Below are 14328 nucleotides of genomic sequence, written 5' to 3' on the forward strand. Positions count from 1 at the left end.
ACGTTCCCAATTTACCCGCACTACACGTTTGGGCTTACCAGGTCTGTCCAGAGTCTTCCCCCACCCTCTGACCCAACTCACCACCAGATGGTGATCGGTTGACAGCTCTGCCCCTCTCTTCACCCGAGTGTCCAAAACATACGGCCTCAGATCAGATGAAACGATTATGAAATCGATCATTGACCTTCGGCCTAGGGTGCTCTGGTACCAGGTACACTTATGAGCATCCCTATGTTCGAACATGGTGTTCGTTATAGACAATCCATGACTAGCACAGAAGTCCAACAACAAACAACCACTCTGGTTTAGATCAGGGAGGCCGTTCCTCCCAATCACGCCTCTCCAGGTGTCTCCATCATTGCCCCACGTGCGTTGAAGTCCCCCAGCAGAACAATGGAGTCCCCCACTGGAGCCCCATGCAGGACTCCAGTCAAGGTCTCCAAGAAGGCCGAATACTCCGAACTCCTGTTTGGTGCATATGCACAAACAACAGTCAGAGTTTTCCCCCCCACAACCCGCAGGCGTAGGGAGGCGACCCTCTCGTCCACTGGGGTAAACTCCAACACAGCGGCGCTCAGCCGGGGACTTGTGAGTATCCCCACACCCGCCCGGCGCCTCACACCCTGGGCAACTCCGGAGAAGAAAAGAGTCCAACCCCTATCCAGGAGTATGGTTCCAGAACCAAGACTGTGCGTAGAGGTAAGCCCCACCAGATCTAACCGGTAGCGCTCCACCTCCCGCACCAGTTCCGGCTCCTTCCCCCACAGAGAGGTGACGTTCCACGTCCCCAGAGCCAGCGTCTGCTGCCCGGGTCTGGTCCGTCGAGGCCCCTGACCTTCACTGCCACCCATGTGGCATAGCTTCAGTCTTATCTATATTAACCTTATATCCCGAAAAATATCCGTACTGGAGAAGAAGATCTTTTAAACGCGGAATTGATGTTGCAGGTTCCGTTAAGAACATCATTACATCGTCCGCGTATAATGAACATTTTATGCTCTTCACCATTAATAGAGACACCTTTAATATTACAATCATCTCGGATGAGCTGGGCTAGGGGTTCAATACTGATGGCAAATAACAAGGGTGAAAGAGGGCATCCTTGTCTGCAGCCCCGCTCTAATGCAAAACTTGCCGATATATGACCATTAACTTTGACTGAGGCTAGTGGACGTGAATAAAGTATCTGTATCCATTGTATGAAACCTGAACCAAATTCAAACCGTTTAAGGGTTTGGAGTAGGTACTGCCAAGACACGCGATCAAATGCTTTATAAGCATCCAGTGATAGTAATAGTGTCTCCTCTCCTTTGGATTTTGAATAGCTTATTATATTTAATAATCTGTGAAGATTGTCACCATAATATCTCCCTGTAATAAAGCCTGTTTGGTCTGGATTTATAATTTGTGCAATAACCTTATTCACTCTCTTTGCCAATATGGCTGTCAAAATACGTATATCGCCGCTCAATAGAGAAATGGGCCTGTATGACTGGCATTCAGTAGGGTCCTTACCCTCTTTCTGTATTAGTACTATAGTTGCTTCTCTCCAAGATGGTGCTAGTGTTCCGGATTGTAGAGCATGGCGATATGCTTTCAGTAAAAGGGGGGACAATATTTCTTTAAAACTTTTATAAAATTCATTAATGTATCCATCGGGTCCTGGACTTTTATTATTTTTCAGAGATGAGATTGTCTCTTTAATCTCCCACTCCTCAATGGGTTCATCTATGTCTTTCGCCATCGTCTCGGGTAATTCAGTTAATTTTATATTTTCCAAAAAGGCCGTTAGGGTGTTAACTTAAGAGCAGGTATCAGTATTTTCATACAGTGATTTGTAGAATCCAGCAAAACGTTCGGCTATTTCCCCCGGCTTTGTAATAGGATTAAGTGAGTTATTACTTTTTAGCTTTTGTACTATGTTTGATGACCGCTGCTTTCTCAGTCTGAATGCTAGTAGTTGGCTAGCCCTATTACCATGGTCATAATACTTCTGTTTGGTGAACCTTAGATTGCCTTCAATTTTCTCAGTGAGCAGATTATTATATTCCCTTCGTGCGTCTCTAAAATTGGTTAAGAGAGTAGGATTTGAGCTCTGCTTATGTTTTTGTTCCAATTTTGTAATTGTTTGTTCTAGTTCCTGTTGTCTAGCGTCCCTCTTTTTCTTTCTGGCACTCGCGAAAGAGATAATACGACCCCTGAGGTAGGCTTTTGCACAATCCCATAATATAAGTGGTGATATTTCTGGAGAGGTGTTGGTGTCCAAATATAATTTAAGTTCTGTTGAGATGAGGTTGGTGAACTCTTTATCATTAAGGAGAGATGCATTCAACCTCCATTGTCTAGGTGTCGATTTATGTGTCCTATGTTCCACAAAAGTTCAATAGGCGAATGGTCAGAAATAGTCATCGGTAAAATCTTCAAGTCAGCTATTCTGTATAGTTCAGCCTTGGGGGTAAAAAAATAATCGATTCTGGAATAAGACGCATGCCTATGCGAGTAAAAAGTGAAGTCTCTGCGATTGGGGTATTTGCTTCTCCATGCGTCGACGAGTCCAAGTTCTGTAGATTGGTATTTTAATGTTTTACTCATTCGAGAGGGTATAGTAGTGGAGACTGGCTGTTTATCCATAAGTTGTGACATAACACAGTTGAAATCTCCACCCATTAGCAAGATCCCAGAGCTATGCTGTGTTATCACATTAAAGACTTTTCTAATGAAATCTGGGTTGTCCTCGTTTGGCGCGTATACGTTCAAAGGGACACCTCTATACCATCAATGGAACCGTTTTACAAGATAAATCTCCCCTCTGTATCCTTATGGATTGTGACCAAACTAAAATTGACTTGCTTATGGATCAAAATGGATACACCCTTCCTTCTCCCCGACGGATGAGACGAGAAGTATACTTTGTCAGCCCATGATTTCTTTAATTTTTCGTGCTCCACAGATAAATGTGTTTCTTGTAGAAATGCTATCTGACACTGAGATTGCTTCAGCTGACGTAGGATAGCTTTCCTTTTGAGAGGGCTGTGAAGTCCTTTAACGTTATAACTTATTACTTTAGTAACCCCATTTGAAATGTACAAATTAAGAGGGATCAATGTAGTCGAGACATATGCATTATTTGAATACATAAGGTATGGAGAGAAGGTAGGTCTGAGTGGTTGTGATAGGCGTAAGGGAGGAGGCGGAGGAAAGAGCAAAAATCTAAAATGGGAACCAAAATTTAAGAAAATTAAGAAAAAAAAAGAAGAAATATACATAAGGAATAATTAAATAACCAGCAGCTATGAGATAAGGCCATAATATCAATACTAGGCATTAGGATATTGGTGTGACTGTATTCAGGAACGGACTGCCTCTCTCACTTTTCTTTACGAACAAGGATCCCAGGGGAACACTGGGACCAAGGCAAACAGAGTAACGGGGAACTTTCTTGGACACAAGAACATAAATGTCAGGTTAGTTCTATGGGACTTAGTCCCAAGGTGCACAGGTTGAACAAGCAGCTATGAAAGCTGTTCTCTATGCTAAATGCCTATTAGGCTATAGTTTGTATTAGTAATTGCCTGTGCTTATATATCCAGATGTGGATAGGGGTTGTCGGCTCCTGCAGAACCACAATGTGAAATGACGGCAAGATACAATAACAGCACCACAAATTATATAAATCCCAAACTATTTCCTGCATATAGGGGATAGGCATGTTCAAAGTATTTAAACTAAAGAAGCACACATGATATATATCAGATTGACCAACTGAGGACACTAGGCCTACAAAAAAGAAAAGAGAAAGTGAAATACAAATTTTCAATAAATCAGGTCATCTTAGTCTGGAGTAAAATAATCAGACTACTGTAGATAAAAAGTAGCTACTCATTCCGTCCCTGAACAACATGCGCACCTGTAACGGTAACGCACACATGTGCACATACAGCCTACATACTAGTTACATTCACAATATGTCGCTACAGTCGTGCTACTTTTACTACGTGACAGATTAATCCTAACTGTATATGGATACAAAACGGGGTATTTCAGGTATTTCAGAAATGGAGAAGATCTTACTTCTTATAAAGACTCATACTTATCAGCAACGTTCTTTTCCCACTAGGTTAGAGATACGTTTATCAGGTCTCAGTCTCTGGGATTATTCTCCTTTTCACATATTCCATCGTGTCAGCTGCATCCCGAAATTCCTTCTCCTCTCCGTTGTGTGTGACTCGGAATCTGGCTGGAAAAAGCAGACCGTACCGGACTCCTTGTCGTCCTCGGAGTAGCTTTTGGACATCCGTGAAGGCCGCTCTTGCTCTGGCTACACCCGCTGTATAATCCGGGTAGATGGCCACCGAGTTTCCGTTGTACCTCAGTGGAGCCTGGTCTCGAGCTCTTCTTAAAATATCCATACAGTCACCGTCCTAGTGTAATTTTGCGACAATGGCACGAGGTTTGTCTCCCGGCTTCCTAGACCCAAGACTGCGGTGAGAGCGATCGACTTTGATATCTTTGTCCATCCGCTGTGCCTCTTTCAGTAGTTTAGAGACTGCTGTGGTTGAGCTTGAGCCTGGCTGTTCTGGGACTCCCACAATGTGCGGATGTTCCCTCGTCTCATCCGCCCCTCTAGGTCTTCACATTTTCCTTTCAGGTCTTCCACTTCGTTTTTAAGAGTGCTCACCGTGGTTTGAAGGGAAACCACTTCATCCGACCATGTTAAGAGCCCTCCTTCAACGTCTCTGATGTTTCCTCTCATTTGCTCAATTTCGGACCGGATGGCAGTGGTGTTGTTTACGATTTCGGATTTTACCGCTTGTAATTCACATTTTAGTGCGTCAAATTCGTCAGCTAACGTGTTTTTCAGTTCCTGCCTTATCGCTATTGATATATCCGACCTTAGAGAAGAGAGGATATCCGACTTTATCCCGTCCCGATCCATGATAGTAGCTCCTGGTTTTGTTTGCGCAGCAGGTCGGTCTGGGTTACCTTGAGCACCTGGTGGCGAGGCCTCAGGCCTTGTATTGGCGGAGGCGGCGAATTTGAATTTTCGGAGATTTGCGGCCATTTACAGCAGCAAGAGCAACTGATATCAAACGTTGATGGTTGTTGACGAAAGGGATATATGATTTAAGTAGTGTTTCGTAGTTTGGATGGCGTTAAAACATCGAATTATTAGTGGTCCTGCAGGAGCGCTTACAAACACGTCTCACTCCATATCTTGCTACCGGAAGTCCCAAATTTACCTTTTAAAAATCTTTTAAGTTGAGTTTTTTCTCAGAATATTACCCCTCTCTCCTGAGTCTGTCATTTTTTTTTTCCTACAATGGCCTTAGAACGCTGTCGAGCAACTTGCCTTTGCCAACATCACGCTGACAAGAAAGTCTGTGGCAGATAAAGTTCTGATCTTTCTGGAGTGGTTTACTGGTCTGGCCCACTTAAAATCACCCCTGAAATACATGGATATCAATATTGTAGGGTTGACTATTGGTGCTTTCACAAAATATTAACATAATGGCATTTTAGATAAATAATCCTCAGTAATGTGGATACAATGACTAAATGTTAAAGGCAAATAATAGAACAGCTAGAACAGTCATACAGTAATACATCCCTTTACTGTAATGCAGCCTGTAAAATCATAAAACAACACTTGTGTCATATCACAATATTACAATAATTGGTTACACTTTACTTGAAGGTATCTACATAAGAGTGACATGACACTGTCATGAACGTATCATAGACATTATAAACAAGTCATAAATGTTTATGACATAACGCTTCTTTTAGTAAGTGTCATTTGATTTTTGTCATGACAAGTTCGGGTTAGGGTTAGGGTTCATGTGTCATGACTGTATCATGACAGTGTCATGTGTTAATGACAGTTTCATGTCACTCTTATGTAGATGCCTTCAAGTAAAGTGTGACCCAATAATCTAAGAATATCTCTAGCCTCATATATGGATGTGGATACAATATCCATCGTTTGCCCCGCCCGACTCCACTGCCAACAGCTGCTGTTTAGTGTCGCCAGTCACGCTGCAGGACAGTTTGCTATCAACACACAACTGGAGGACATTAGAGGATGGGAATATTTATATTATATATTTTGTAAAAGATAAAGACCATATACTGTTTAAACTGCCAATGTTAAATTCATGTCAAGTTTATTTTCAATAAAAGATGTGGTTTTCTTTCCCTTCAAAAAGATGTTTGAGTCGGAGTCTTTACTACGAGACAGCAGCTGCTGCTAGGAAACGGTTGACTATTATACGACACTTCATTCTGACATTTTTGTACATTTTATGACACACTATACGATTACTTTCAAGACTTTTAAATGACATGCTACTCTATGAATATTTAGAACTTTTATGACATACTATACTTTGACTTTTTGATCAGAAAGGTTTTTATTGCCAAGAAGGTTCGCACATACAGTGCAAAGAATTTGGTGCATAACAATAAACAGTGCAAAGTTCCAGATACATAATAAAAATATAAAAATGTTCAATAGAAATTGTGAAACAAAAATCGGTAATAATATACATAGTTTTTACATACTATGCTATAACGTTTTTTTTCTGACATACATACAGTAAAACTTTATATGACGTGCTGTATTATGAACTGTTTTTAGACATTGTTTATGAGATAGTGTACTACAATCAGGAAGGTTTTTGTCTTGTCTTTGGTGCCTGACAATAAACACAGTTCAAACATCATGAGACATAATAGAAAATAGACACATTTGCAATAGAAAATATGAAAATACAAAAGGGAATACTTCAAAACATGTTCAATTTTTACATACTATGTAAGGGATACTGTAGAGCGAGCGGGTCATTAATATTGCAAATTGATTTTTGATTTAATTTTGTTTTAATTCACAAAAATGACCCGCTCACTCTACATTATCTCGGTTTCTTACCAAAGTAATCAATAATGTGATACAAAATATGAACTTAATTGTGTTAATTTTAAAAATGGTTATCAGAACTGCAACTATGGCAACAGTTTGTTATTCAGAATGTCGTAATTGACCAATCAGAATCAAGTATTCAACAAAACTGTGTAATTAACTATCATAATATATTTGTGACGTACTATACAATTGTTTATGACATACTATGGCATTTTGTAACATACAAAACTATTATATTTGATGACATACTATATTATAAAATGTTTCTGACATTTCTGATGACATACTATACATTTTAAGTTCATTTTCCAATCCAATCAGCCTGCTGCCAATTAACATCTGTATCTGAGGATATCATGGAACGTGTTTCTTTGTCATGGCTGTTGATATGTCTTCATACGTCATCTTTTGTGCTATATGTGTAATTGTTCAACTTTGTGTGTGCCTTTTTCTCCAGAGCAGCTGCTCGGGAACACAAAGTGAATTTCAGTGTAGACTGATAATAAAGTTTTATTGTTTCTGACATCGTACTACACTGCTATGGAGGAAATATTTATTCATAATTCAAATTGAAAGTCCAAAGAGAAATTGAAAGTCCAAAGGGAAAACAAAGCGAGTTGAAATTAAAAATATTATTATTATTTTTTAAATTTTCCATTTGGCTTTGGCTTCTGAATTTAATATTTGGCTTTTGAATTTCAATTTATCATTGGCTTTTAATTTTCATTTAATATTTGGCTTTTGAATTTCAATTTAACATTGGATTTTAATTTTCATTTAATATTTGGCTTTTGAATTTAAATTTAACATTGGATTTGAATTTTCATTTATTAATTTGGCTTTTGAATTTCAATTTAACATTGGATTTTAATTTTCGTTTAATATTTGGCTTTTGAATTTCCATTTAACATTGGATTTTAATTTTCATTTAATATTTGGCTTTTAATTTCAATTTAACATTGCCTTTTCGTTTGGACTTGACACATGTCAATGTAAATGAGGAGGCGTGGCCCAAAGGCTGGTGGGAGGGTCTGAAACGAAAGGGGTGCAGAGGCACCTTATGAGCAGCAGGGGGAGCAGACTGCTGAGGAGCACACTGTTAAGCATCTGTCTGCAGATTCACCACTAGGCTGGGTCTTGTTTCACATGATAGAAACTGAAAACGACATTTCATGCAACAACCGTGAAGTTTTCATGTAGTTACTATAATTATTAACTAGATATTTAAAGCTGATTCTGGTTCCCAACTTCGCCCCCGTGTACTTTTTCAGACTTCCAGCTAACAGCGGTGTCTGTGAGCATCACTGGCCGGCCAGCAGGGAGGCGATCCCGGCCGCCACCAGCTGGCTGTCCCGTCAGACTGAAGCTTCTGACAACATCGGAGAAAATGTGCAGTTGGCCATCAACGTTTGTAAAACTGCCCAAATTTAAACTCTACACAGTTAATTTATCGAATTAAAAAGTCTCAATAGTGAATTTAGTAGTGGAATAGCAGATGGAAATTATAAAAAAGCAATCGATTCTATAATCTAGATCGGGAGTTTGCCATAGGCCTATTAGCAGCAGCAAACAACTGGAAACTTTTTACAATTTCCATTTGCTATTCCACCACTAAATTCACTATTGAGACTTTTTTATGCGATAAATTAACTGTGTAGAGTCTGAATAGGGGCAGTTTTACAAACGTTGATGTTGTCCGATGTTGTCAGAAGCTTCAGTCTGACGGGACAGCCAGCTGGTGGCGGCCGGGATCGCCTCCCTGCTGGCCGGCCAGTGATGCTCACAGACACCGCTGTTAGCTGGAAGTCTGAAAAAGTACACGGGCTGTACAAAAGGCCGTCAATCAGGAGTGATAGTTATGAGGAGGCTCCATGTTGGAGAATAGCGCGGACACGCACCTCACGCCGCGCGCACCACCCGGAGAAAAAAGTGAGAGAAAGAAAAAGGAGAGGTCGCAGTTCGGACGATGACTATGAGATTGTGTGTGTGTGCGTCCTCGAAATCTGACCACACACAAACACACGTAAACAGAGCTACCCACACCCATGTTTCTACTGTTGCTTAGTAAATATAACATCAGTAGTATAAGAGTGGTGGGTTCGCGCGTGCATGTGTGACGTCATCACACGCACGCGCAAACCCACCCTGTAATCTGGTCATATGAGCGTGCATGTAACGTCGCGGGTGCCCGTTGGTACTCGCGGTCGCCATCTAGTGGCCGAATGTGGTATTGCATCTAATCGTCGAAGTTGCGCGCGCATACCGCGAACGTAATGACGTCGCGGTCGAACGTCGTCACACCGCGATCGCCATCTAGCGGCCGAATATGGTAGTGCATCTAATCGTCGAAGCTGCGCGCGCATACCGCGAACGTAATGACGTCATGGTCGAACGTTGGCACACCGCGAGTGCCATCTAGCGGCCGAATATGATAGTGCATCTAATTGTCGAAACTGCGTGCATCTAGCGGATGTGATGACGCAGCGGTCGAATGTCGGCACACCCGCGATAGCCATCTAGTGTCCGAATATGGGAGCGCATCTCGCGAACGTGGTGACGTATGTAGTGCGGGTGGCCGCTTCACCACTACAGGGGTCTGGTGCACTTGAGCGGAGGCGGATTCTCACAGACGTAGCTATACACGACGGAGGACATTCATAGTGCGTAGCACCCTTTTTACCACGTTGCTTTTTCCGCAACAAAAGGCCATCTGGGGTTTGTCTTATGTTTTGGTGAAAAACAACTAGGGATCGTTTCTCAGCAGTACCCTCTTTAGCCTTTTGTTTACTGCTATTTAGCTCTTTTTTTTAGATGTTTTTTTAGCTAGTCTGGTAACTAGCTTGCTACCACGTTTTTTTCCACAGCAAAAAAAGCCCTCTGGAGTTTCACTTTTTTAATTCTTCTTGGTGCAAGCAACGGACAAGATTAGTTTTTTCATCGCTACCTACAAGTGGTAAGTAAAGCTTGTGTTTAAGAATGTTCAAAGCTATTTAATTCATTCAGTCATTCATGAATTAGCTAAAACTTTGATCGTGTGTTCGTAATGCTGGTGGGTTGTACCACATGACGCTAGTGTTAAAAAAAAAAAAAAAGAAAAGTCGTGTTAGACCAGTAGCTAGCTTGTAAATGTGGGGTCTTTTGTTGTGAGTGTTAAATCGTCATAAAGGGGTTTGGTTTGTGGTGTTTAAAACCCCTTGTTTCAAGACGGGGTCTGCTCACTTTTTTACCTGCATTTTGTAGCTAGTGGCTAGCTAAAACTTTCCCTCGTTTTCTCAACAAAGTCCTCTGAAGAAAGAGGATTCGGTTCTACAGCAATGGCTGCATTTGGTGAGTAAATTTAAAAAAAAAAAAAGAAGCTTATTGTAAGGTATTTAATTCATTCAGACATTTGTGACTTAAAAACGTTTTTTTTGTGTGTGTGTTATAATGTAGTTTGCATCATTAGGTGATCATGCAAAGAGCTGGGATAACGTGGCTGTGTTAGTTGACGAAACTATTAAACCACAAGGTAAAAAAACTTATAAATATATTATACACTACAGCATTAATTGATTTAGTACTGTGTTTTCATTCATTTTGTTTTTGTTTTTAAAAAAGCTCCGTGTAGCCCAATCCTACAGACCCCAACACGCCAGAACATTAAACCAAAGGCCACTCTAATAAGGAATAAGAACACAGCAAACAGGTATTTACGGTTTATTTATCTCTTTCAGTATGTAATATTTATTACTGTTTAATTTATCACTGTGTTTGTAGTCATCTAATATATATATATATATATATATATATATATATATATATATATATATTTTTTCTAGACAATCACCCCCTGAACAAAGGATCCGCAAGGGCGAGGGCTACTCGCTCTCCCATGTGGCTGAAATCAACCCTGTTGAAAGACCATGTGCTTCTATGCCCCTCTCTGTGAAAGCTGCTACGCCTAACGTTCGCCATCGTAAGCCTAAGAAGCAATTTATTGAGGTGAGTTTAAAAGGAAAGCAGTAAAATAGCGTGTTGTATTTAAAAAAAAAAATGGAATGCTAATTCCAGCCTGTGAGGCCATACACGACTGGTCTCCCGCCCAAAAGTAGCTGCCCTTCCTTTGTTCCGGTCTCGTCTTACCCGGCCACTGTATCTTATGATAGTAACACAGCAGCTGAGGTGAGAAAACCTTTTGTAGCTAACAGAATATATTTACATAGTGTTGTAAAAGCTTTTTAAATAAAATGTATATATTTTTAAAAAGGCTTTTTTCCTTTGTTTTAGCAACTAAAGGCGACGGAAGACTTAGTTACATAGTATTTGACGCCTGAGGACGATTTCACACAGTCACCCCCGTGGAGCAGATACGTATGTCCACACAAGCCTAAGAAGAGATCTAGGAAGAGATCTATTGATGTGAGTTTAAAAGGAAAACAGTAAAATAGCGTGTTGTATTTAAAAAAAAAAAAAGATTATTTTCTAATCTAATGCTGATTTCAGCCTGTGAAGCCATACACGGACTGTTTCCCGCCCAAAAGAAGAAGCCCTTCCTTTGTTCCAGACACGCCTTACCCAGACACTGTATCGGGTGTTCCTAACACCACTGCAGAGGTGAGAAACGCATTTGTAGCTAGCAGAATATACAGTATTTACATTGTGTTATAAAAGATTTTTAAATAAAATCTATATATTGTTAAAAAGGCTTTTTCCTTTGTTTTAGCAGCTAACGGCAAGCAAAGACTTGGAGTCCTTGCATCGGTCGTCGTCTAGTACACCAAAGCCCTACCAGCCACCAAGTGTCTCCATTGAGAGGGAACAAAAGACATCTGATGAGGTGTGTGTGTGCTTGTGTGTGCTTGTGTGTGTGTGTGTGCTTGTGTGTGTCTTTATTTAACCAAAAATATTTTGTTATACCTCTAGACAATCCATGCCATAGAAGTAGGCGAAGTATCTGAAGACACCGGACTAACAGCGACAGCCCCTACATCACGCCAAACAAATCGTGAAGCTACAGGCGAAGGGTCTGAAGACACAGAGCTAACAGCACCCGTCCCTACATCACGTCAGACAAATCGGGGAGCTACGGGAGAAGAGTCTGAAGACACTGGACTAACAGCAACACAGCTTACACCCCACCAACCGTGTCAGGCTGCTTTGCAGGAGGCCCCTGAATATAATGTAGGTGAATACCTCTTTAACTGTATCTATAGCACCGAGGAAGGCACCGATTATGTCAGCTGTATACCACACACTTCTGTTATAACTGTGGCAGGTAAAAAGTGTAACAGTGCTAATACCGCCATAACCACTCCTGTAAATGTATTAGAGGTTAACGTTCCATTCCTTGATAAGCAAGCAGTACCTAATTATATTACTAACAATCGGTTTGAACAAGGTGGGGCACTAGGAGGTCCTGAGCAGTTAACATTACTTCAGAGTGCAGAGTTTTTTGAGTATTGCGTTAACACATCCCCTCAACAACCTGCAGTCGCTGACCCTTATAAACAAATACAATCAGAATTAGCCGAATTACGAAAACAAAACGATGGCCTTATGAATAAATTAGATGTCTTGCAAACAGCTAACACACAATTGACCGGTTTGGTCACAGACTTTGGAACTGCTCTAGCCATTCAGGCCAGAGCTAACACGCATTTGGTTGATATGGTCACAGGCTTTGGCACAGCTATTGCCTCTCATGTCAGCTCTCTCAATTCAATGCTTGATCCTATGATAGTATGCCTTAAAAACACAATGAATATGACCCCGCAGTAAAAAAGTGTTAAAACATTCTATAGTTTGTGCAAAATAAAAAAAAAAAGAAATAAAAAAATGTCATCCCCACCCAAAAAAACAAAAAAATCTGAACCCCTAGGGGGGTGTGATGCTCGTATTGATGAGGAACTAGAATGGCCGTGCAAGGACGATTACACAAGAGCAGTAAACAATCCACAGGATTTTGCACGATTGTGCGCAATGCATGCAAAAATATTCGAAGCATGGGCCCGATCTATGCCTCGCGCTAGAGCTAGTGAAAGCAACAGTGAGAAAACACACACATCAGATAGACCTGCTCCTGCGCCGTTGTCACATAATGGTCCTTCAAGCGTATATTCCAGCAATACACAGGCCAATACAGACTCTACACAATCATCAAATACAGACCCCACAGGCATAGATCAGAGTAATAAGAGACCATCATGTTTTCCGAGTGTTCAGCCCTCAAAACGATCTTGTACAGATGCGCAGACTGGCCCCCAACCGTCCACAAGCGCTTATAGACCCCCTCCATCACCCTCAGAAAATCCTCAGGGTAGTGTGCAGTGTGGTGCGGGGCGGGTTTCTAAGGTAACATCTGAAATAGCATCCAGACAGATACCCCTTTTTAATGCTGCTGAATTTCGTCAAGATGTTGACTTGCGAAATATTGATTTGACGGATATTGGTAGTGTTCCTGAAAGGGTGTATAGCACCCTAACAGGTTTAATAGAGAGGGCGTTGGGTAATGCAACACAGGACAGTGTTTTAAATGTTGAGTTAAGGGGTCCCTACCGTAGATGTCCCTATCCAAACAATGTTGAATTCAAGCGACGGCTATAACACAGACACATTTCTGGAGCAAGTAGCACAGGCGATGCAGAGTAACGATAATTCACTGACCGAAGACTCTTTAGAATTAATTGTGACAATAGCGCAATATGTCGGGAGGGAATGGTGGGGACGTCGAAAACTAGGAAGCATTGGTTACGATCAAATATTGTCAGAAAAAGGTAATGCTTTGTATAATCCCAAGAATAACGCTGGTAACGACAATCTCTGCTTTTCTCTCTGCCTGGCACATTATGTAAACAGCAGATTGTCGCATGATGAGAAGATGAATTATGCCAAGCAGCTGCATAGTGATTTGGGGTTTGACTACACACATAAAGTTTCGTTCTCTGATGTTGACAGATTTCAGAAACATTTGAAAATGAAAATTGTGATATTCCATCATGTAGCTGGCTGTAAAAAACCCACAATCTTCAAAACGCACGACAAACCCGATGTGAAAACAGCGTGGTTGTATTTGCATGACGAGCATTATTATCTCATCGTAAATAAAAGCGGCTTTTTTGGGGCGTCTTACGTTTGCGAGGGGTGTTACAAGACCTACCAGAACCCTCTGGGGCACCGTTGTAGTTGGGATTGTAATGTGTGTTACACTGCTTGTATACCTGACAAGACCATTAAATGCAGAGACTGTAGACGCATATGCAAATCGCAACAGTGTTTTGAAAACCATAAAAACCCGATGGGAAACACGGGCTTATACCGTGCAATACAAACAAATATTGCGAGTCCTGTCACGCAACATATCGTGTGTCGAAAAATCCACACAGCTGTAAAAAACCTAAATGCCTACATTGTAGAGAGCCTTTAGGTGC

The 14328-nt window shown here is 41.1% G+C and overlaps 1 protein-coding gene across 1 annotated transcript; it reads left to right on the forward strand.

The window, feature by feature from the left end:
- The first annotated feature begins 10834 nt into the window (after positions 1-10834).
- On the forward strand, positions 10835-12687 carry LOC114558208 (uncharacterized). Its single transcript, XM_028582019.1, has 5 exons — positions 10835-10903; positions 11222-11320; positions 11405-11515; positions 11625-11738; positions 11825-12687. The coding sequence occupies exons 1-5, from the start codon at positions 10835-10837 to the stop codon at positions 12677-12679; spliced, it is 1248 nt and encodes a 415-aa protein (XP_028437820.1). The 3' UTR covers positions 12680-12687.
- Positions 12688-14328: the final 1641 nt, after the last annotated feature.

Source organism: Perca flavescens, chromosome 7, assembly GCF_004354835.1.
Source record: "Perca flavescens isolate YP-PL-M2 chromosome 7, PFLA_1.0, whole genome shotgun sequence".
NCBI lineage: Eukaryota > Metazoa > Chordata > Actinopteri > Perciformes > Percidae > Perca > Perca flavescens.

What these genes read in the sequence shown, in the direction of transcription:
- LOC114558208 (XM_028582019.1), top strand. Translation starts at nt 10,835, where the DNA reads ATGCCCCTCTCTGTGAAAGCTGCTACGCCTAACGTTCGCCATCGTAAG. An exon ending in CTAAGAAGCAATTTATTGAG is followed by an intron (nt 10,904 to 11,221) that starts GTGAGTTTAAAA and finishes TTAGTTACATAG; the next exon opens with TATTTGACGCCTGAGGACGA. An exon ending in AACAAAAGACATCTGATGAG is followed by an intron (nt 11,739 to 11,824) that starts GTGTGTGTGTGC and finishes TTATACCTCTAG; the next exon opens with ACAATCCATGCCATAGAAGT.